Below are 25,612 nucleotides of genomic sequence, written 5' to 3'. Positions count from 1 at the left end.
ACTTCTGTATTGGAGTGAAGTGGACATTTTGTTTTCCCAAATTTGTAGGAATACAATTTGCAATAGTGATGAATAAAATCTAGTGCAACAATTTGCATTTAGAAATCACGTAAATAATTCAACATAAACTTCACAATAAAAAAATATTATGAAGTTGTTTCCATATTGTTTTACACATAGCAAGCTGAAAAGTGACATACTTTTGGTGTAACCCCTCTGTACTTTGATCCACCTAAATAAAATCCAGTCTCAGAACTTGCATTCAGGAACGACTAGCCCAACACAAATTGTCCACCAACACAAAGTAGGGAAAAAGTACCGGTGTTATCATTCCATTGTGTACTCCTCATGAAAACGATATCCTCTCACTCAGGTACATGATGATGAAGGACTGCTGGCACGCCATCCCATCGCAGAGACCAACCTTCAAGCAGCTAGTGGAGGACCTGGATCGAATCCTCACCCTGAACACTAATGAGGTGAGTCTAGCTGGTTTTCACACCTCTCCAGAACCTCCTCTGTTAACTCGTTTGCTTTGGGTGGTCACAATTTATGCCAACTCATGTACCTTCCTTCCAAACAGACATTTAATTGTGACGAAACACCAAAATATGATACATGCAGGACCATACCAGGTTTGGCTGAGCATTGCCAGAAAGTTTATGGAGCCTGGTTGACATGAGGCCCATTGCTGAGAAATGACTGGATGATCCGATCGTTGCTCAGCATAGCTGCTGCAGTCCAGTTGTCACATTGATGCCTCATTGCCCTTTTTCCATTCCCTTCTTTGTCTCCCTAAAATCCCCAACTATGAGTTCGAACTTTTGAAATGTAATAAAGCTCCCCTTTCTTGCCCCTTTTTCTCCCCCCTTCCTTCACCTCTACCCCAAACCGCTGGCAGATGTGGAGATCTTTAGTAATATGAGCCTTTTCGTGTTGAGCTGGGAAAATGGAAGCCAGTGCTCTTTTTCTACAAAACCCCAAAAACTCTTCATCCACACAATGAGACCCAGTAACAGCCATTAAAGACAAGCAGAGGGGAAAAAGGGGGCCTCAACAGACACAAACATCTTCACAAGACTGTACTGAGTCAAAAATTAATAACAGGATTTCTGGAGGTTTTCATCTTTCCTTTTTCATGGCGGTTGGCTGAGCTCTGCCAGCTTCTTGATTCATTTCAAACCATCTCCTGTTGTTTATGTCAAGCTTTTCAGGGCCAGGTTTCAGATCTGTTTTGACTGAAGTTATGGGAGAGGATGCAGTAGAAGGCCAGTATATTGTTCCCCAGTTTCCAAGAGAATTTATGGAAATTATGTTTTGCTACGACTGCTAAAGTATTCCTATCGTTGTTTTTCTGATCGACTAACACAGAGTATTGCTAAATAGTGAAGCGGAAGGAAAGTAAGATGTGGTTTTCAGCCAAATATGAATCTGAAAATTGTTACATGCTTTTGTAGTCAGTCTGTATGAGTTCTCTGAGCAATTTCAGCTACAAATCTTTTTAGGTAACATAACACTCAAAGTATAAAATTTTTGCCCTTCTTATTTGCCAAATAGCTAAAACTCAATAGGATTTGATGAAGAGCCTCTGCAAACATCAATTTTTAACTCATGTGAATTCAAATTAAATATTTGGACTTTGACTAGGCCTTTTATTAAACACATTAATATTCAATCAGAAACATTCTGTTGAATTATGCGTTGTATGCATGGTCTGAAAAAGTCTTGAATTCAATCTTAATTATCAATTTAAAACTCAAGTTTCAAATTTAATTTTAAAAACTTCCAGATGTTCAGCCTTCCCTGCAAGACTTTGGAAACAATCCTGCTCCTAAAACTTAATAGAAGCCTCCTTCTGCTTCTTTAGGAGATGAAAATTAAAATATTAGTAGTAGTTATCCACTAGCAGTTCCTTTGTTACAGAAAAGTATATACATAGTTTACAATGTTTGGCTTGAGAACAGCTGGCCGAATCCCGTCATCTTGCGATCCTAAAGTATGATGCTACTGCCACCCTTTTTGACTGTATATGTTCAGGCAGGGATTCTGCTTCACATTGTTTTCAGTGTCTCTGCCAGAAAGATTAACATTCATGTAAACTGACCAGATCACTTTCTTCCATAAATGACTAATGGTTTCCCTGTGAACAGACTCTCCCACCTGAGTTGTGGATTTTTGCAGCTCCCTCAGAGCTAATAAGTCCTTTGGCTGCCTCTTGTTTTCATGTTCTGCTTTTCCTGCCTGTCAGTTCAGGTTCATGTCTTGGTTGGCTCACAGTTTTTCCACATAACCTGCCAGTTTTGCTCTCAACATCCAACCCATCTTGAACTGCTCTGCTGTGCGATCAGGTCAACTTTCTTTTCTTATTAGCTCTGCTGGATCAGACAGCAGCCTGAGATTCGATTTATTACCTATTATTTCTACAAATATTTTCATGCAGTATCCAGTTGAAGATTATTTTTCTTTGCCATTTTTTATATCCTCCCAGGGTGATTTGGTATGGTTCAGATAAATATCATTATGAAGGTGATACTGTTCTCACCCCACCACCCTTTTCCAGTCCTCCTCTGGAAAGTCCCTGGTCTTGCTGACCCGGTTTCAGCTCTCAATTTATTTTCTCCTGTTTGCTTTTGATCCTGTGCAAACTGTTTTTTTGTTTATCTAAATTTAGATTCACTCTTTTTCTCCTCTATCTGCATCCTCAGGAATATCTGGACCTGTGTGCGCCTACGGAGCAGTATTCCCCCAGCTTCCCTGACACTCGCAGCTCCTGCTCCTCCGGCGATGACTCCGTGTTCTCCCACGACCCCTTGCCGGACGAGCCCTGCCTCCCCAAGTACCAGCACATCAACGGGAACGCCAAGAGATGAGCCTCTGCCGGCTCAGACCCTGAGCCAACTTTTGGCCTGCCCCAACCTCAGAGTCGCTGAACACACGTAGCACAGACACCTTCTCTGAAACTGACCCGATCGGGGACTAGCACTGCCACACACCAACACAGAACACTTGAGGTCTTAACGGAGGGGACGGAGCGTGTTACAGAAGCTCCTTCATACTGACTGGATGAACTGACATTCCCTGAGGCCTCCTCTTCCTCTCTCATGTAAACACGCAGCTTTTTCTCATCTTTTGGTTCTCATCTTCCTACCCAGAAGCTCCATAGCGCTACTTGCTTGGTGATCAAGTAGCAGTGGCTGGCATTCCAAGACTTGTTTACTCCTGGAGGAATGTATGGACTGGTATGAACTGAAAAACAAACAAAGGAAGAAGAAAACATGAAACTAGGAAAATAGGAAAAAGGGACTCACATATGGAGCACCGACTAACAAAACAGGAATACAAGGAGAGCAGATATAAAAACTTTTCTTGTTAATTTTGTAATATTGGTGCATCATTTTTTTTTCCAGTTCTCTAGATAAACTTCCGTGATTATTCTGGAAAAAGAATCCACAATGTAATGAAAAGTGCTGGCTATATTTGTAAATATATTCAAATATGTATAAAAATATATTATATATTTACTATGAATTATTTTTTGTATGGACTTGGAAACAACCCCCACCTCCACACCCTGCTCCCATTTATGAGGCAGGTTATGCTGACAGATGTCCTATATTTCTCCTCACACACCCTTTGTTAAACACACACACTTTCTCAGTAACACAGTTAAGTATTGGCTTTCAGGGACTGCGCTAGTATGTTAATTTATTGAGTTACATATTTTAAAAAATGAATCAAAAAAGTACAAAAAAAACCCAGCAACGAGATGGTGGAAATTATTACATTAATGCTGATGATATGGAATAATCCGTTAAACTTATGGTAATTTAAAAATAATCCTTCACCAGTTAACAGAAAGGTTCTATTTTTAGAAATTTGGAGAGATCCAGATTTTGTAAGTTTTATACATGAATGTGAATATTAAGTTAAAAAAAATTTAAAAACTGTACATTTTATAGTCATCTAATCCTTTTTGTATTTAGATATTGATGCCATTTCTATCCTCTTTTTCTTTTGCCACGGTTGAAATGAAATTTGTTGGATATTTATATATAAGTAAAAGACATAATACTTTGAAAATGTCTACGTGCAATCTGCTTCCTCATTTGAAACAAAGATAAACTCAAAATTCCTAGGACAAAATTGAAATATGAAAAACAAAGTATTAAACCAAGTGTTTTTTGTTTTTGTTTTCTACTGGACCAACATTAAGATGCTGTTTTGCAGGCATTCATGCTGCATTTGCAAAAAATAAATGTTGAAAATATACCTACCTGTGCTTGTCTCAGACTATGAGTTGCTCTTTTTGACTTTGTTTCTCCTGCTTCCAGTGACATTTTTTCTGTGCACGTACCAAGAAGATACACCCCATGTTATTACTGAACTGTACATTCTGGTTTCATTTCATGTTTTAGGCTCCAAAAACTTGGACAAATCTGCTAAGGAGCTATAAGTGAACACATCTGGATTGTTCAGATTGAAAGCAAAACTGGAAAGCTTAGCACAGATGCAGATTAAATCTACTTAAATTGATGTTTAATTCATGGCATGATGTCGAAGCAATTCCATTAATGAAAATGGAAACTTGTAATTGTAATGATGGTCCCGCTTTGTGTTGTGATCTGTCTAAGGGATCAGCCGAAGACGGTTTGTTAGCCTTCCTACCTAATATGTTCATGGATGGGCTCATTGATCTCCTCTTATCAGAACAGATTTAATTCAGCAGATCGAACGGCTGATTTACCTGATTTGATCTAAGTTCATCACAGCAGATCTGGTATTGGGTTTCATTAGCAGCAGTAAATGAGACCGTACTATGTTTTAGAGGCTGTTGTCTACCCTGCACAATATTACACATGTGGCAAATAGAAGAAATAGAAACTTTATTGTCCCTCAAAGGGGATATTCAGGAATGCATGAGTTTGTGACATTAAGCAAAGCAGTTCATTTGACACACAATACCTATAGAAAGTTTATTAAAAAGTACAATATGTTAAAAATGTAAAAAGTAGATTATGCTGCTGCAGAAGATGTTATGGCTGATTTTACATGTAAATATTGAAAACATTTCCAACTTAGACACACACTCAAAATTGTGTGTAAACACATATCATAATAGATCTGGGCCTGTTTGTTAGACTTGACATGTTATTTCATGTTTATGCCTATGGGGAAAGCTTAGTTATTATATTTTTTAAATGTCTACTTGCAAATTTGGGATTTACTTTAATTAATTAGTTATAGAATTATTTATTGCCCAATAGTTGTGAAGACATTCTTCAGAAACCAAAAACCTTGCTTTTACTTTCCTAAATATTCAGATCTAAGGTTTATTACTATTTTGGATTTCCCATTTAATGATTACATTAAAATTCATCTTCCCTATTAATTTTTCACAAAGTCCATTATTAAAAACATGAAATAAATTCTAAATAAATAGTGATGAATATATATATTTTCTAAACTGATACTGATTTTACATTGCTTTGTGATCTTTTAGGAGGTGTCTGTCTCACCTCCTGTCAGAAACGTCTTGGATAAATCATTTGAAACCTTAATCAGCTGGGGGCATGATTATTTTTGTGCTTAGCCATATCTAAAGCATTTCTAACAAATATTGCTGACCACACAGTCTGAAACATCAGTAAAGTGACTGAAATTCCCTCTGTTGTTGAACATAAATCTCTGTATTTAATTTCATACCTATCTGACCAAACTGCTTCAGTCCAAACCACAGGAATCCATACAGAAGAGCTGGATGTTCATTTTCAATCACTTTTTAAATTGTAATTGTCTATAGCTAATGTTTTTGCCTTTTCTCTTTATGGTAAATGTTACTATGATTAAATATGTAAGTCTGACATGAAGGAAGCTATCCATAAAAATCGTGGTTTTATGATTTGGGCCACAAGCAGCTGCAAGCTGCAACAAATTGTAATTTAGTGAGGAAACAAAGTGTTTTATAGACTAACTTCTTTTTTTTGCATAAACCCAGAGACCCCTCGATCTATCACCAAGGTGCAGCTTGTTTTGAACAAACACACTCATCCAGCAGGTTCATCCCCTCCAGTAGACGTGTCTCCTCATGTTTCCGGAACATGAAAAAAAGACTTGGGAGGGAAAACGCAGTCTGAGACATTCCTTTTTTTTCCATAGAATATGGAGAAATAGAGGGGGATTGGTGAAGAAAAAAGAAAGGGTGGCGGGATAAACCATTAAAGGGATAGTTTGGAGAAAAAGAGAGCCGGATATCCACACTGGCTTTCAGACTTTTATTGGAATGACTGTCTATTGTGCTGTAGGCTGATGGTACACATAAGGAGGGCTGAACTCCATGGACACCAAACAGAGGATTAGGACTGTCCTTTTTTCAGAAGATGCTTTCAAAGATCACCCTGCATTTATTTGATGCAGTACATCCTGTAACATGGGATAAGATTTGGGCATTTGTCCTTAGGGGCAAATCTAACACAAATTTGCATAACATTTATTTAATTTTTACATCTTCATTTAATTTGAGAGACATTTTTCTTCTCCTAAGCTGATAAACATGACCCACCGCACTCAGCCGGACCCTTAAATGAGTTTTCGTTTGGATGGCTTCTGGTTGTCTAATGCCCCAAAGATTAACCCGCTGACCCTTAATTCTTAACTCTGCATGTCTTCAGGGAGGAAGTCTGAAAGAGGCGACTTTTCAAAACATCTCAGATTTCTTCCTCACATTATTATTATAAATACCAGAAAATTATTAAACACTTTTCATAATTTAGGGAAAATTTACTAAGGCTTCTGCAAGGTTGTCATGAAGAGTCTGAAATTGTACACTGCAACAACACAAAATCTTACTAAGTATTTTTGGTCTATTTAGCGCAAGTATTTTAAAAACTAACTTCCAAGTAAGTTTTCAGCAAAACATAGAAACTTGCTTTAAGTGAATAATTCCTTAATACTGATGAAAAAGTATACTAAATATAAGTAAAGTAATCTGCCAGTGAAACAAGACATTTTTCCCATCAGTGAAATAATTTAAATCAAGTTCATTAAATTCAGAGCAGCAAAGGGGTTCAAAAAGGAAAATTTGTGTATTGAATTGATTCATTGCATAAAGAATGATACACTTCTGTTGTTCATTTGTGTTTATCTTGATGATCGTGGCTTATCAGTTAATGAAAAGCCACAATTTAGTTTATCGGAAAATTTGTATATTACAGAAGACCTTTGCAATCTGTGGCGCTGGTGAGGTGGACTGGAAAGTCCAGGGTGTTTAGATAATGGCCTTCATCTTCTTTCCATTGCAAGGTCTGGCAGGTTACATAATCAAGCCTGTAATACTATGAACATTACAGGAGGTTTTGGTACTTTTGGCAGTGTGGGCAGGTGCCATAAACTGTAAATTGAAATAATCATTTTCATAATGCTTGTGAGAAGATAAGCATGAGCAATTCTAAAATTTCATGGTAGATGTCTGCGTTGACTGTGCACTTCAGAAACCACAGTAGACCAACACCAGCAGATGTGCTTCACATTAGACTTCAAGCAGCTCATATTCTGTGGCAGATTTCCAAATGAAATGTAAACTTTACTTGTATTTAAATAGAGTACATCGGACCAATGGTATTGTTCTTTTCCTCCATGTCTAAGGTAGGAGATGTCTGATGTTGTGTATACTGTACCACACTTTCTCCTTCCACTAAACTCAGCTTTTATACTGGGGTACAGTTCTCTAAAAACAGCCAGTATTCATAGTGATAGAAATAATCAATATAATATATGTTTATGACATGTACATAATATATGCTTTTATAAGTGATTTTTCGTAATTCACATAGCTTTTCAATTTTAATAATAATGATGATAAACTTGTAGAAACTGTTTAAGTATCAATGAGGGAGAGCAAATCTGACATGTTCAGAAACTTTAAAACTTCTCTTTTGTTCATAGGTAACCGACCTTGTTGGATTTTAAATTAGGAAGTTTTTGTTAAGGAAAACATTTGGCTCAGAACATAATTTGCCTCAAAGTTAAACAGAAGGCCTTTTGGCCATGTGTCAGGCTGATAAATTGACATTTTGGCTGTAAATGCGATTTTCACTGAGCCAATAATTTTTTCCCCCCCTTTTGTCAATCTTCCTCCACATCCTTTACATCTCAGTCCTTCTCTGCCTTGTTTGGCCATCTGGTGGGGTCTGGTGTGTTTGCACAAGGCTCGGCCTACAGGAATGTCAACACGCGGCTTTTTGTGAGGGCCAGAGGAGCCCACATCCACAGGAGATAAGACCCCCACGGACTCCAGGAGAGGAGGAGGGGCAGGAGGGGTGGAGATTGTGTAGTTTCGAGGGTGACTTAAAGTTTAACAAAGCTGCCATGTGACCCCCCTCCCCCTCTCCCCTCATATCCATGGCTCAATCCTAAGCAGAACACTTTCTCCCCTCACCAGATCAGAGCTCTGCCTGATAAGAGAAACGAAGGGTCTCATTTCTGGTTGGAAGACAAATGCGCTCCTGCTATACTTTAATCTTATGATTCTTAAAGCAAATCTTTAATTTCACACCTTCATCCAATGTTTAGTAGTTTCTGGGTATATAACTGTGAAGGCTCTGGTCCTAAAGCTCCCATTTAGTAGCTGAAAATAAATGGTTCATCGTCAGGTCAGTGCTCACACGAGGGAGGGGTCTACTTTTGTTTGATTAAGGGCTTGCAAGGCACCGTGTCTTGTTCTGCATGGAAGGATAAACAAGTTAAGAGTGTGTAAGTGTGTGTGTGGCTGCATGAGGATGTAGGTTGTGTGCAGTTTGATGCCCTGTGGGATCTTCTAAACATTTGGTAATTGTGTCTGAGCAACTGTAAATCACCAATTCTACTTGCAGTAGGTTTGCACGCTGACTTTGTTTTGTGTTGAGAACTTAGGCAACAGTTCTTGAAAGAGAAGAGCTGAAACTCGGTTGTTTAGAGGATGATAATGGAATGGGTCTGCAAAAACTCAAGAACTTTGTTTGTTGACCCAGCAGGAGTCAAGGGAATAATGTGGTCCGGTTGAAAGCATTTGGCCCGTTGTTGTGTACATCAGAAAAAAAAAATGGTGGGCCTGAAACAAGCAAATCACTTCAGCATAAAGCAAACAAAACAAGCATAATTTGATTTTAGAAAAAAAAAACAACCACAAAACCTATTTAATCAAACATGACTTGTAGACAACAAAGAATATCCCAGAGCACAAAAAAAAAAAAAATCAGAAGATATAAAAGTAAAACCAAAAACATGGTAACATTTTTGAATAGGCAAGCAGGAAAACCAATCTCATAACATTTCGGAATATACAGCATATCACAAGACATAACAATAGCTTCTAAATTTCCAAACTGACAGTAGTTTAATCAAAAACACACCATGACAATTACCAGTTTACAAATAAAAAACAATTTTAGAATAGAAAGAACAAATAACGTCCTTAACTCCTATATGTTAAATAAAGCTTTATAGGCCGCAAAACATTTATCCTGACTATTTGTGCATTGTTTTTTTTCTTTTATAAAAAAGAAAAAAACTCAAATAGAAATATGTAAAAACCTGAGGGTTAAGATGCTTCCCCCCAGAATCAAGGTAGTAAGAAAGAATCGCATGTGATTCTTTCAGATGGGAAAGAATCAGATGGGATTCAGAATAGTAATTCAGAATATCAGGCTTTAAACTGAGATCGGACCAGTCACTATGCAATTTATTTCCTGCTGAGCTGCATACAGCTGCAGAGACAGCTTTATGGGCAGCTGAGACTTTTTTATTACTTATAACAATTTGAAGAGGGTTAACCAGTTGTGTAAAAAATCAATTAACTCATTAAACCTACAGTATGCATATTTTTATGTTAATTGTCCAACACCTTTAAGGGTGTTTTTGTTTTGTTTTGTTTTGTTGTTCAGACAATTTCTGACATGATTTTGGACTCTAAAGTGGCAGCGCTTGGTAAGCTGGGCTAATGTGCCATGTTTTACAACCATGGGTGTGTTTTATAAAGGAGCTGAGTCATAATGTTCCCTGCCCAGAGATGTCAATCATATCACCCACCCAATGGGTCAGACATACTTGGTTTGCTGTGATCCAATGAAGTCCTCATGGTGTCCTGGCAAAATGTTAAAAGTGGGCATGATTTGCTTTCCATTTTGGACAATCCCCCACCCCCGCCCCCACCCCTCCAAAAAAACAGAGAAAAACATTTTCATGGGAGCTTAGCTTTTGGTACAGTGAAATATGCAATAAAAATGATTTAGTTTTACATTTATATAAAACTAAGAAAGATGTACTTCCCCAGCACAATCCCAGCTGAGCAGAGAGTGCAGTATATTCCTGAAAGGAGGACAGAAACGTGGCTGTCTGTGTCTTCGACAGCAGAGCCTGTTACCTCGGCTGGCCTTTGTGGCAGTGGACAGACTGGATGGAGACATATGGTTTGTATGTGTATATAGAGCTGTTATTGCCATGAGTAAACCCATCAATAAAAAGGACCTGCAAAAAAGTGGTGCTCATAAATGTTGCTTAATTGTATCTATGCAGTAGGACTGCTTGCCTTTACTATGGTTCATGCGCACACAGACACGGTTAAAGTTACTTCTTTAAGACGAGATGAGAGGATGTTGTTCAATGCACAGCACTCTGCCAAAATTGCTTCCTCACAGGGCATTACAATGTCAGTGTTCTGGATGAGACAAATATTTTCCTGCATCTATAGTCCATTTGAAAATTGCTCACTGTTCTCACAGAACTAATAGGTTATTTTCTTGATAAAAAAGAAAAAAAAGATGGCGTAATGTGTGGCAGACATACTTGGATCACCACAATACCAGTTTGTTAGGTCTGCAAGCTAATACTCTCAGCATTTCTTTTGGCATCATTTTCCCCCACAGAATAATTCAGAATATGAATGGGTACTTCATGAACTGAAATTTGAGCTAGAAATTTTGCTATTAATAATTTTGTCTCTGTTTTGCATCTATGCAGAAGTTTGGCACAACACAACAGCTCAAAATCAGCTACTCTCTGTGGTATTCTCTGCTTCATTGTGCTTCCTTTCTTCTGATATGCTCTTTTTTCTCATACTTCCAAGTTTTGGTTATTGAAATTAATAATATATCATGAGTTGCAGGCGGGGATATAGCTAGAAGGGAAGAACTTTAAAAATGATGATATATGCTCTTTGAAAAAGAAAGATATACCTTTCTACCTGCCCGATAGCTCAGAAACAACAGCAGATTATTTTATCCTGCCCAGGCAAGACAAGATAATTACATATCCTGACTTAATCACCCATCTCAAAGCTCTTTTGGTTCTCCTCTTTTTGAGTTTGCTACCACATGCCAGCTGTTAAGTGTTGCAACGTTTTGGATTATTGCCTTTTTCATACAAGCACAATAAAGGGTGTAGGCACAGTCTATTAAATTTGAAAACCTGCTACAAGGGCGACCAGTTCAAAGTTTGCTGTTGGCCCAAACCCCGACAAGCTGTTATTTAAAAGTTCATTTGTCGGTAAGCATCCATCTGCTTGAAGCTCTGCAGTTTTTTTTTCTTTTCTCAGATTTTTCCATTTCTGAGTGTCAGTGTTTGAGTGAGTTAAGTCAACTGCACTCACTGTCGTGGATCAATGTAATTGTGATCAATGAAACATTGCTACTCTGCTTTAACCTCCTCGGCTAGCGGGAGTCCGTCACATTCTGATACTACATTTATTTCCTTCTGGTTTCATTCATCTGTTCCACTTGGGAATACATAAATCTGCTGGTTGAACCCCTGCCCATTTATGCTGGATACTTTCCCTCCCAGGTTCTGTGGGGCAGCTGGCCTCTAGCTGAGCGCTAAGTGGGGTGGAGAAAAAGAAGAGAGGGCCCCTGAAAAGGTGCTTTGTGCTGGTTCAGAAGGGCCCGAGGCTTTCGCCTGTCAGAAGTTGTGGTTGTAGGCTGACAGCCAGGGTTTCAAACCCTCACTCACTGGCAGGGGCTACACTGCAATCTGGAGTGATGGGCCATTCCTGAACTGCAGCACAGAGCCAGGCTGTTCTGGGTTGGTGAGGATGTGGTGGAGGCACACACAGGGAAGGCTGCAAAAATAAACCTCTGCTGAAATGTCTTGGCTCCGTTCATTTAAGCAGCTCTCCCGGAGTACAGATGCAGGGTGGCCTCATGGAGAGCTGTAGACTAAAGGAGAAATTACCTCCTTCACAAGGCTTACTGCGCAGATCTCTACAACACATTCATGAATGTGTTGTGGCTTGTTGACGGCTGTATCAGTTGATGATGATGATGACTGTAATTATATTTGAACTAGACTCAGATAAATCCTCAGGTTGCATTTGGGTTGTGAATGACTTGACAAAGACTCTGATTAAAAAGGAAAAGAAAGGAGAAAAAAAGTGTTAGAGGAGTCACCATCATCGGAGGAGATTTATTATGTTTATGGAAGTCTGTGCCCTGGCTGTCATCAGCGGCAGCGAGTGGGAACAATAAGCACTAAACGTGTTGCCTGAAACACATTTAGGTAAAGCACAGAGACAGGAGGTCTCTTGACTCAGACATTCACTGGATTTGTTTACTTTCAGATCCAGACCTATGAAGAAAAGCAACCATAGTAAAGGCAAAAGAAACACAGAGAGGCGGAGTGATCTTGAAGTCTCATATAGTTTCAAAGTAAGTCAAAGGATGACATTTACTGAATAAGTGCACTGGTTAACTTCAGCTACACTTCAGAAGATAGGGCAGAAAAATGTGAACCATATTGTGTTGGGTGTTTTTATGGGGCAGCTCTCTGTTCTTCTCCCTTCCAGCCCCCACGCTCCAAATCCTGCATCTGAATAAAGTTCCATGGACCATTTGGATCTGGCCCAAGCCAAGCAAATTATGACCCAAGATCTTTTCACATGGACTTCTGTCACGCACAACCACTAGAAAGAAGCATCTCCAGTTCTTCTGACCACTAATATGGGCCCTGTTTCATCCCATTTCTCCCAGAACAGCAACATTGTCTGTTGCTTGGGAATTATATGCACAACATAAAAAATGCTCTGAGTGGTTAGGGGAGCTGGATTCCTTCAAAACAGTTTACATATTTAACTGTGAGAGTTTAGCTGGTTTTTCTTTGATTCCTTCAAGAAAACAATGCTTAAATTAGGTATTTATGGGTTTTAAAAACTCTACATTTAATTGCTGCTTTGAATTAGATAAAAAAAAAAACACAAACTTAGTTAGGACATGCCTCTGTTGTATGGAAAAATATCAAAATATGACTGTTGAGGTGTGATGCAGGACAAGGCACCATTGTGCTGATTTCAGGCCTGAACTTTTACCATCTCACTGTAAATTTAAAATAGAAAATTTGAGGGTTTCAGTTTTATTTGAATTATCCATTTTGTTGTCTTCCACTTCTTTTCTCTGTGGCGTGCCACATGTTTATGCTTTGAAACCATTATTGCTTGTATTGTATCTACTTCCTCTTCAGCAATTTTCTAACTTTTTGGACTTTTGTAAGGTAAAAATAAGTGGGCCGATCAAATTGTCCCAATATGTTCCCAGGAGAACACTTTGCTCTCAGACTGCAACCATTAGCTTATGGTTTGCTCTATAGATCACACTCTTGACCCTGTATTTTCATGCTTAACCCTAATTCTCTTCTGGAGAAAGCCATTAACGTTGCTATTGCTGCAAACAACTACACAACATTTTTTTATCCTAAAAATATAACTCTGATGTGATATGTAACTGATGAAAAATATTCTAAGGTTAAATTTTGTGTTTTTATTAGCTGTAAGCAGAAAATCATCATAATTAACAGAAATGAAATTTAGAAAACTTCAGTTTCTCTATAACCACTCTGCAATGTGTTTCAATTACTGAATTAAGTTTCTGAAATACACTGACTTTTCAGCAATATTAAAATTGATTATAACTGTAAGAAAACATAATGGAATATATTAGTTGCATTTTAATAAATGATTGCTTTGACAATATATTTCTGTATGCAAACCAAATGTGTGTGTTATATAAAGTGCATTAAAATAACATCCGTTTCAACAGAAACATTTTCAAAAGCCATCTGTGACTGCTACTTATCTAGAGATATCTTTTAGATAGTTCTGTAATGATGATGAACTGTAGAAGAACTATTAGCTTGAATGGTCTAAGGGATCTGTAAATCATCAGTGAACTAATCTTGAAACAAGTGGGAGGAAGTAAAATGTAAAGACCCAAAATAGCAGTCAGCAACAATAAAACTTAAAAATGACTGCAATCCACAGTTAAATATAGACCTCTAAAATTTTTAAAAGCAATATTTTTGTGGTGTGGTGGAGTTTTTTTTTTGTGCTATTATTGTGGAGTTAAAATGTGATGTGATTGTAGTTGTTGATATAAGTGGAACAAAGTTTTACCTCATTAGCTTAAACCATACAACACTGGTTGGCCATCATAATCACATGTTGTCTTTTATTGTGTTATTTCTGCCAGTTTCTCTCTTGTTTTTCTTGCTTTCTGTAGTTTTGTTGAAAGCTCATATTTTTTTAATCTGTGTTTGTTTGGCATTTCATGAAACGTGTTTCTCTGTTTAGATTTCCATTAATGTTTCACACTGTAAATACTTTCACCACTTGCTGGTCTGTTCATTGGCTTCCTCCATGTACTTACAAATGTTTTATCTGTTTTCCAGACAGGTTTGTGGTTTTGGAATCCAATAGTTGCATTTTATCACCTTCATTTGTTCGTCTTGTTCAATCATTAAAGTTTGACATTTTTGCCTCATTTCTCTTTTTGAGTTCCTGCTTCTGGGTTTAAATGCTTCTTTTATATTTTTCCAACAGACCTGCTCGATTACAGCAGTATTTTCTCTTTAAAAATATTCTTGCATAATTATCAGAAATCCTCCGTAGGTCAAGAGATCATGCAAAACTTCTAAAAATGAGCTCTTGTGGGAATGTTGTTCTTTCTAGATCACAATCACTTAAATGTAGTTTAATAGCTGAGATTTAATGGCTGAAATAGCAACTGAATTAACTTGGAGAGAAATAATGGGCAAACATACAAATTATATAGGCTGAGTTGTTAAAACTGCTTTCAACCATCAAAATGTAAGTAGCTAAACTTGCACCTATTAGGAATAAAAATTGTTCTGTACAGCACTGCTTTTTGATATATTTTTAAAGTAGTATTGCACAGACATCTGAGTCAGAAAGTGCACAGCACCTCTAAAGTTCAGCTCAGTGTGAGCCCCTCGTATGGCTATGTTGTTTACAGTGGTGTTAAGTGTGTGCCCCTCTAGGATCAGACGGATACATAATCCCCTCTTCAGTCCCACTGCGGCACAGATTGTGTGTAAGTGGACAAGGGTGATGGCAGACAGGGAGCGGCTCTCCAGACCATGCAATCCACCAGGCAGCTTCAAACAGCCATGGAAAAACCGAATTGAAATCCACTAGCTTGCTCTTGGATGAACAGACATGCAATATTAAAGCACAAGATCAAACGTGGGAGGCAGAAACAGGCTAAGGGAAAAAAGGTTTTTGACTTTTCGCAGAGATAGTACCGAGCAGTTTTTCTGCTCTCCCTGTGTTTTTATGTCCTGTCACCTTGTAAAACAATTTTATTGGCTTTCCAAGCCTCATGGCTGTGAGTGCCAGGAGGTAGATTGTGGGAGTTTTAAATCCTTCCAGGATTAGCTCTGAAAGCGGTGGTAGAACATCCCCAGCTTCAGCTCACAAACTAGGAAACTTTTTATCTCTCTTCCTGTCTTTGGTTTCTCCCCCCAGCATAGACAGAGATGGGCTGAGAAAGGGTTAGGCCTGTGGATCAGTAGGAGAAATGAGTCAGGGGTTTGTAAGTTTGCTTCCAGTGTTTACAAACTAAATATCTAATGTCTCCAAACAAGAATCTGACTAATAGGGTTACCTACTGATATTTATATGCATGTGACTCCACGAGGCTGGAAAAAGGGCAGTCCATTTACCATTTTATGATCTGAAAAAGCAACAAAAGGAATCGGACCCAAAATACAGAAGGCACACTGAAAAAGAGGTGTCATTTCTGATATGATCTAAGATGCTAAAAAAGCTCTCAGAAAAGCTTGATATAAAAACAATTTCAAAACACAAACATTAATCTAATGGGGAAATATTCAATATCTGAATTATGTTTTCGAAGTTGTATCACCAGTACTGTTTTGAGGCAGACCAAGAGGAAGGCAATACATCTAACTGACTTTCAATCCACTTGCTCCCCAGAGTCCTAAAACACAAGATATAAAGTGCAAAAGCAGTCATTTGTAACATGTCCAGTACCATTTAGCTGTCAGAAGACATAACTCTGAGGTGCTAAATGAGAAATCCATATAAACAAGGGGAGAAAGAAGATATGGGAAATGGGGTTTGATTGTGTGTTCCTCTAATCAAATAGGTGTTGCCTATAAGCTAATTTCTTCCTGTTGTGTATGTCTGTCCAACCAATCCCAGGTTTGGCCTCTGTGCTATTAAACAGCTTTAAATCATTAAATTAGTGCTTAGCTGGGGGATTTCTATTTTCTGGCACCACCAGTTCTCCAGGTTATATACTGCCATTGGGACAGGACTCTGACAGGAATGCAATAAAAATGTTTGAGAGTCTATTTTGCTTTATATGCAGTGGACAGAAAGTTAGTTTTCATCGTCAGTTGAACCAGGGTTTTTGTCAGTCAAATCTCTACTTCTTCCTCAGGCCTTGCTCTGATGAATTATACAATTTTTTCCTACAAAAGGACAAAATAAGTCCAAGATAAGATGATGAGAGCCACAGTACACTGATGCAAGAGGCTGAATGTATATATTTCTCACTTTTTAGAAATCTGTTTGAAAAATATTTTAAAAAACATTCGGCATCTTCCTTCCATTTCACAACATTTTATAAAATTCCAATAACAAAGAAGTTTGTGAGTTTAATGTGACAAAATGTGTTTGTAAGGCAACGTATATGTAAAAAAAAGATGTAACCGCAAAACCCCTGAGTCCAGCCAGCTGTAACTGACTGGAATCTAAAACAGCCAAGACTAAATGCAATTCTCTTGGTGAATCATTGTCAAAAATAAAAGCTAACTCTAAAGAATCACAGGCACTACCCACTAAAAAAACACTGAGTGTGTATTCATCCCAACTCAGACACATCAATCCATGCTGAGCCACAGACGAAGAAGTAGGGAAGCCAAAGACAGCTGTCATACGAACACATTCAGGGCAAATTTAATCACCATAATGATCCTCATCAATCACAGTTGAGGTAAATAGGAATTTGTGTGGAGGTTGAATCATGTCTGATAAATAGATTCCATTTAATTTGTCCTGGAGATGAGCAATGAGGTAAAGATGTTTCTCAAATTTGATTTCCCATTAGCTCGGCGATGTGAAGAGGAGCGGTCACAGACATCCAGTGATTGATACGATGTTGTTTATCTTGAAGATGGACCCACTGATTTGCTTCATTTGTTTTTTTTCTATTTGCTAATTTTGTTCTACTGCAAGCCTTTTATTTCGACACCCATCAAAAGATAAATACTCCATGTTTTCTTCCTCTCGCTTTCTCTGTGCATTCCCCATCTCTCTGTTTATGTGGGGGTGTGCCTGTGTGTCCGTCTATGGTTTCCTGTGTGGCATGATCTCCAGATTTCACTCTTGGAGAAAATTTATGGTGGAGGATGTTTGGTCTTCCTCTAGCTTCAGGGCAGGAAAACCCGTTAAATATGTGCAAGCAATAAAAAAGACCAGCGTGTTGGGCTTAGACTGTGGAAATAACAACATACACATGCACATTATGTATGATGAAACACACACACACACACTCGCCCCCACACCCCCACACACACACCCCGTGTTGTCTGTATAACTTGGGAGCCAAAAAGTTGGGGAAGTCATATTAACTGGGATGGTGACGAAGGAAAGGAATTGGGAAAGTGAGTTTTTGTAATTTTTGGCGCTGCTTTCACACCCTGTTACATTCCTTAGGTAAGAAAATCCAAAGCATTAAAATCTCTAACCCCTGAGGTTGTCCAAAAACAGCTGTGCCCACTGTGTTTCAGGGAATTGTTAATTATCTGGCGACATAAAAACAACATTTTAACCAAGACTGGTACTTCAGTGTTTACCTGTGGTTTCAACTCTGGACGGAAGAATTCTACATATTTTCTCTTATTTTTTTTTAATGGTTTGGAAACAATTTCTACTTTGGAAGATGTTGGTGTTTGCTGAGACCCAGGCAGTCTGAGTGGTTATTAACAATCAAATCACTGTGGTAACTTTTTATGCGCTGCAATTATACGAAGACAGGGGGAGGCTCCGTCATTTTTCAGAATTAATATTTATTGAAAGGATCAACATAGAACAGTTCACTAAAGCTTGCAATCGAGAATTCATTTACTTCTGATGAACTAAAAACTAAAGGAAATAAAACTAAAAATCGTATTTCTGTGATCATCAGAAATGGTTCTTTTGCTTTAGCTTGTTGGGAAAGCAAATTAAACTTCCAAGTGGTGAAAGCTAACAAATTCATCAGACGTACACAGATTGATACAGCATATATCTGACTGGCTTGTTTTTATGCTCCAAGAATTTTTTATATACTTTTTCAAGATGAAATTACATATTTTTATGGCAACTAAGGAAACAATTATTGATATTTACATCACCGAATCTCAAAAATTCCTACATTCTGAATTTGTGCCACTCGAGGTGGCATCGTGTTGAAGTAACTCTGTTACTTTTGTTCTGATTTTTTTCTTTTACAATTTTTTTTTCCTCCAACTATTCTTTGTGGTTTAGAATGCTGTGCAGCTGAAAGGATTTTTGCTTTTTTACTTTTGGGGATTTGTCATGATGCAGAGGTTTTGCAGCAATGTGGTTTACAACTAGAAGTGGCTGACTAACATCACAAAAGCTCAAATAATTCCTCAACTGCAACCATAAATCCCAAATGAGTTGAAAAGGAGGCACCTTGGATCCAGAGCAGGAACAAAAAGGGGAAAGAGAAGGAGGAAGTTCAAACCATTTCTTCCACCGATCATAATACGTAATGTGAAATCATTAGCTAACAGGTTGGATGCTGTGAAACCTCTGGAGATTACAATGCAAAGAAGGATTTGTCATAAAATGAAGAATATTATGGACAACCTCATCATCACACTGTGTTACAACAACACAGTGTCTTCAGTCAGATTCTCCTTCGGATCTGCTGTGATGCAGGAGATCATCCCTGTCCGCAGTCATCAGTATTCACAACAGAATCTTTGAAGAAACTTGGATAACATGAGTAAAAACAATATTTAATTTCTTTCTGGGGTAATGTTTTGATTGAATTGAAAAAATATTCCTCAACAGCCTTGAAATAAATAAGCAAATAAAATATTTTAGAATTAAATTTGGAGTTGCAAAAAGTTAGATAGCACATCTAATGGTTAAAAAAACACACAAAAAAAACAGTCTTGCAGAACCTAATTTATAGTTACATAACATAATACAGTGTGTAAAGCAAAACAAAGCCTCTATGTAACTGCAAAGGTTGCATAAATGGCCTTGTTACTGGGTTGGGTCTGTTTTTTTAAATTTTGTTTTTAGATTGAACATCACAGCCTCTCAGCGACCAAATGTATTGAGAGAGGAGTTGTCACAAAGGTATTATCAGCCAACCAGAAATGGGTTAAGAATGTTACTATAGCAACAACTCTACTAATACATTTATATTTCTTTATGGCATCTGAAAGTCAGAGTTTATGCAGATGCAGAACATCAACAAAATCCTTAATCTCAATTATGTTGCTTTTTATCCCCCTTAAAGTTAGATTTTTTTTTTTACTTCTGCTGAACATATAGTTATAATTTAACCACAATAACAAGATTGATGCGCCTTAAGTTTTCCAGGAGTTAATGAGCAAGAGTGAGCAAGAATCAGACTTTACAGGGAACAGTATAAAAGCAAAAACGTACAGCAACAGTTTTACAAGGTATTCATTATTTTGAGAAAGTTGCTCTTACGGCTTACCCAAAGGTTCTTTTTTGTCTAAGTCATAAAATCTAGCTTGGTAGCTGATGTGGGAAGGAGAGCAAAGAATCTTTTTAAAAGTCAAAATCTAAAAGTTAGTTCATGCTATATTTTCTGATTCTTTGCTTGTCTTCTTATCTGATGGAAAGAAACTTGGAGGAATAACAGAATGATAGACGACTTCTCTTTAATGTCAATGTGTGAAACTGTGGAAAGAGCAGTGTGTTTGTCCACAAACATTAATCTCCCTGCTGCCTAAAGGTTGATGAGGCGGTGTTTACACACTGACCACATTTTTTTCCTCTTTTAGTAATGAGGCCAACTGGATGTACTCCAGTGAAAATAAAATTAAGGAAGAGATGGTAATCTATTCACCCATTTTCACATACTTGGGAAGGCGAGGCCTGCTTCAGTGTGCCGCTGATCGGGAAACCTATAAGCACTTTCTCAGTGATGGCGGGAACATAGAATGGAGATTCTTAGATTAGACATTTGGACTGAGGAATGCTCACCTCATACCAAATATTTGCATGTGAGTCACTGAGGTTGTGAATGCTCTAAATCTGGTAGAGTTCTTTCATGGGGCTTCAGGAACCATTGTTAATCGTCTATTCACCTCCACCCTTCTCTTCCCACATTGCTGCCGTCTCCACTTTGTGGCATACAGTAAAACTATGGTCCAATTAAGTTGGGGCTATGAGGAGGAGGGGGCAAGGGGTTGTTAGTGGTTAAGGTTCAGGGTCTGACTGCTGCTGTTTTTGGCGTGATGATATCTGCTTAGGCTCAGACTGAGGGCAAAGATTTGGGCCTCAATCCCAAACCATTAAACAGGCAAAAGGTTCTGACCTTTTGGTCCCATAAGATCTAGAAACAGGAGTCTGAATCTCTGTGGTTAATGAGATGGCCCTAAAAGAACTATGAAATATAAATGAATTATATATTCTACTTTTATACAAAAAAAGGGACCAAGAAACATGGGTGACATGTTGTCTGAAATAACTCCTGCCATTATAAACAAAAACTAGATTATCTTAACAAAAAGAGATCTTTCTAATGGAAATATTGAATGGATATGTAACTTCTCATAGTCAATAGAGAATGATGGAGGGAGCACTTTTACTTTCCCCCAAAATCCTAAGCAAACTTAGGTAAAGGTTGATGAGATTTTCAAAAGTAAGTCGGTGAAGAGATTTCTCCTCACCCACAAAAAACAGTCACATTTTTCATAATTGTTTAACTGGATTTAAGACTGGGCCCTGGCTGAGCACTCAAGGACGATTTCAGGCAGTTCTCAAAGCCATTTCTTTATTACCTTAACTGGGAATTGTGTTGGAAGGTGAATCACCACCTTAGTCTGAATGTGGTTCCAAACTTTTTCCATTTCCAAATAATGGATACCATGATGCGTCTCAGGAAGTTCAAATGTTAACTGTGGTATAAAGCAGTTTCAGCTCTCTACAGACATTTCCTTTGACTTGTTTCTGCTAATTTCCAAATCATGCTTAATCAATTGGAGTGATAAAATTGCAGAAGCACCTTAAGAGTGTAGAAATTCTTTCCACTTTGTAGTCTGTGATCAAATTTTGGAGAAAAAAAATTACAGTAAACATCTCCCTATTTGCATTTCAGTGTTTGGGAATTCACCTATTGGTGGATTTTTCTATGTAATGAAGCATCAAAGTATTAGCTTAAAATGAGCCTATTCATGGATTTTTTTGTATTATTGTATCTAAACATTTATGAAGAAAATGCAGCCTGGGAAACAGATATTTAGGCAATTTGACATTCTATCAGCTGGTGTTTTCAAAGCAGCCAATACACAAGCACTATTCATTTTCCTTGAAGCTGACTGGCTGTAGTGGAGTTGAGATAAGGATGACTGTAGATATTACTTTCTGCAGTAATGCTAAGACCATTTACACTGAATGTAACAGTGCACATTAAGGCATATTTGGTGATTAAACTATTAAATTATGCAATTATAAGCAATTTTATAGGAGTTCTTAAGTATTCACATAATTTTTGCTGTTTGTAGGCAGCTGTGGTCCTTGACCTCTTTTGGGGAGCCATTAATACTTGATTATATTTGGAATAAGCCTAAACAATAAGTCCTGTAAATACTTCTCAAATGCGATGTATGCTATTTAAAGTATAGGGAAGATTCAACAACCAAAAAAAAGTTCATCAAAAGTCCAAAGATTTCTTGCCAAAATTCATCAACAAATTGATTTGTTTTTTCTGTTTCTCTGAAATCTCTACTTTTTGTTTAGTTGACACTTTTCTGTTTGTAGAAGCATAGAACTAAACAAAGCAATTTATTTTCTATTCCAAAAAACATTTATGATAAGTATATAGTTTCCACGACAGCTGCGTTTCATTGGTGGCCGGAAGGACACAAAGACTTACATGAAAACCCACTTTTCTTTTTTTTCACAATTGCAAATATAAGGAAAATAATGCCTGCAATTTACATCTCCACCACAATATAAATCCTCTATCTACACTTGGTTATTAAAGCGAAGATAAACCAGGATGTCTTGTGAGTGTACAAGCACCATTTGGTTTATAAACAACACCCACAACATGTCAGTTCCTACATCATTTCCACCCATCAGGGTATTGTTTTCCTAAAGTCCAAACACATCAGTTAATTGCTGACATGGTCCTGACGAAGTACAAACTGTTTCATTGTTGGGGCTCCAGCTTGGTGTGAGCACCACATGCAGTGTGTTCCTGGAAGACGAAGGCTTGAGAAGAGCCAAGCTGTTGTCAGAAACAGACTGCAAACACACAAAGAGGCTCTGAGAACCAACGCAGACCATATGGTGGTACTCATGAACATAGTCAGAGTTGCACAATTTTATTATAAATAAGCCTACTTAAAACTGAAATATGTTTGTGTTTATTTTTTCAAATGGAATTTGGATTTGTGCAATGGATAAATATTTACAGTCACATGAGAAGTAATTCATAAAATTTATGAAGCTGGAATTGCTGGTTGGGTTTCTTAAGTGGGATGAGGTTAGTCTAGACCCTAGATAAACTCTCACTCTACATTATTGAGGTTAATTTTCTGCACACCAAATAGGTCCAGGATAAACTTGTAGAGAAATTTAAAGCAGGTTAGTTTATAAATGTGTTCAATCTGTTTAATCCATCATCTGAAAATGGAAAGTACATGGCACAAGGTCACAAAACCATGGCTATTTATCTAAACTGACAGACTGAGTAAAATGATTTCTAGTGTGCCACAAGCCATTTGAGTTACACAGTAAACATGGGGGAAAATGCTCTGGTCAGATGTGACCAACGCTGAATTTTTTGGTCTACTTGCAAAACTCAATGTGTGGTAAATAACTGACATTGCTCATGAACACACTGTCAACATGAAACATGGGGTGGTAGTGTCATCCACGGAGGTTGCCTTCATTCCACAGGGACATTAAAACTGGCTATACTTTATGGAAATAGATTGAAGTAAATACAAAATAATTCTGGAAGAAAACTTTTTAGAGGCTGTAAGAGACTTGAGACTGAGGCTGGAGGTTCATCTTCCAAAAGAATAATGACCCTAAACCAGAGCTACAGTTGAACGGTTTGGATCAAAGCTGTGTTGGAATGACCCAGTCAAAGTCCAGACTTCAATGAAAATCATTCACAGTTCCTCTCTATCCAGTTTGACTGAGCTGTTTTGTTCAGTCTTGGATGGGAAAAGATTTCAGCTGCAGAGCTAATAAACATCCTCACCAAATTCTACAGCTGCAACTGCAGTGGAAGGTGGTTATTGACTTAGGTGACGCAACACAGATACACACCACATGTTTTAGATTTATATTAGTTAAAATAACACCAAAAAGTAAACAACCATGCATTATTTTCCTTTCACTTCACAATTATGCACCATTTTGGTTTGTTATACCACAGAAAATCCCAATAATTTTGATGTTAAGAAATGTGGAAAAGTTTAAGTGGTATGAAACGTCTTCAAGGCACTGTATGCTGCAGCTAATTTGTGTTCTTAATACGTCATAAAACAGAAACTCAGGATGTTTACTTGATCAGCGCAGTTTTACTTGTTCAGCTATCTTACATATGATGTTCCTCACACAGACACATTGGTGCCTGGTGAACCCGAAGCCGCAGTATCTTTGGTTAGTTTTAGGTTACCAAGTGGATGATTCTCTGCTCGACTAACAGGGAGTTGATTCATTGCATGGGTAAAAGGTGATCAATGGTCCATTGCATCAGATAAGCACCTGACTGGGTGGTTGGATGGATCTCCTCTCAGGAACTCAGGGCAAACAATGAGGGCCCAGAACCACCAGAAGGCCCAAGAAAATTAAAGGACAATCAGAGCTTTTCATTGTGGGCAGTGAGGTGAGTGCCCAGCTCGGTGAAGGGCACAGAGGGCAGCAGACGCAATAAAGGCACTGTGATAAACGTGAAAATCACTTAGTTGATGGATGTGATGAACTTGATCCAGTCAGAGCGTGAGTGTTTCTGCACTTGTGCAGCAAGAATGCAGAGTTAGATGACAGCGAAAGATGACAATGTTTGGCGACACAGTTGATGAATGATGTGTCAATGGACTGGAGATGGGCCTCCAGATGGAGAAAGTGAGGGATAAAGCATGAAGAAGAGGAGTGAGGAGGGAAGATGAGAATATTTTTTTTGCTACTTGATGCTGAAATGTCTTTCATAAACTGTGATCTCATGAGTCTGAGTAGAAACAGCTGTCCACAGCTGGCTCTCTCAGAGACACAGTGATGTCTGCCGATAAAAAGAAACAAGAAGAGAAGAAGACACATGCTAAGCTGGATGTACTGAAACAGTAAATCTCACCTGTGTTCAGAATCATTCATTTTACATGGATTCCTGTCATGAACAGGAAAACAACGCAGCACATGAAGCACTTATATGTCTCATCATGATAAAAATGAAAGTTTTATTAAAAGTTTTGTCAAAAGATCTAATCTTTTTATTATTGCATCTTTACTGTGCTCACCAGTACATTCAGTTGTTGAGCCTGTCTGTTACAGTTTTCCACTTCAACCCCTTCTTTTCCTCATGTTGTGAACTTTAAAAATTATGTAGCTTTATGTTATTAAAGCTAAAGTTTAATCAGTAATACTTTTATAACAAATTTATATCAGATCATGATTTCTTGGTTAATATCAAGTTGTCATAACGAAGACATTTTGAATAAAGTCAACTTTGTATTAAAAGTGTCATGATTTACCGAATGACACTTTATGACAACAGTCATAAATATTAATGAAGACTTACTCATGTTCATGACAGGTGATATGTCATGTTTATGACGGTGTCATGACAGTCTTATTCACAACCCGACAAATAAAGTGTTACCGATTTCACTTTTTATTATGTTCTTTCATTGTAAATACAGTAAAATATTAATCAAATATTACATGGCAAAAAAACCTACTTAAAATTTCACTGATTTTATGTTTCCTCAGTTTCTGTCCTACAGTGCTTCATCATTGAAAGAATATGTTTTTGTTTTGTCTCCTAGAAAGTTTCCTCTTAACCCAATCCCTGATGTTTCTGGGTAAACCACGCTGGAAGCC

At 37.8% G+C, this 25,612-nt stretch overlaps 1 protein-coding gene across 6 annotated transcripts in view; it reads left to right on the top strand.

Moving 5' to 3' along the window:
• Nucleotides 1–4,275, top strand: part of LOC102233809 (fibroblast growth factor receptor 2-like) — a 56,481-nt gene extending 52,206 nt beyond the window's left edge. For all 6 annotated transcript variants that reach the window (XM_023327550.1, XM_023327549.1, XM_023327548.1 and 3 more), the window contains 2 exons: nt 374–479; nt 2,706–4,275. In XM_023327550.1, coding sequence (XP_023183318.1) covers nt 374–479; nt 2,706–2,870 — 271 coding nt within the window. In that variant the 3' untranslated portion in view covers nt 2,871–4,275. The remainder of the gene's footprint in view (nt 1–373; nt 480–2,705) is intronic.
• Nucleotides 4,276–25,612: the final 21,337 nt, after the last annotated feature.

The sequence above is a fragment of the Xiphophorus maculatus genome, chromosome 22 (genome assembly GCF_002775205.1).
Source record: "Xiphophorus maculatus strain JP 163 A chromosome 22, X_maculatus-5.0-male, whole genome shotgun sequence".
In the NCBI taxonomy this organism is placed as follows: domain Eukaryota; kingdom Metazoa; phylum Chordata; class Actinopteri; order Cyprinodontiformes; family Poeciliidae; genus Xiphophorus; species Xiphophorus maculatus.
Note: the sequence above shows the minus strand (reverse complement) of the source record. Positions and strands in the feature narration are given on the sequence as shown.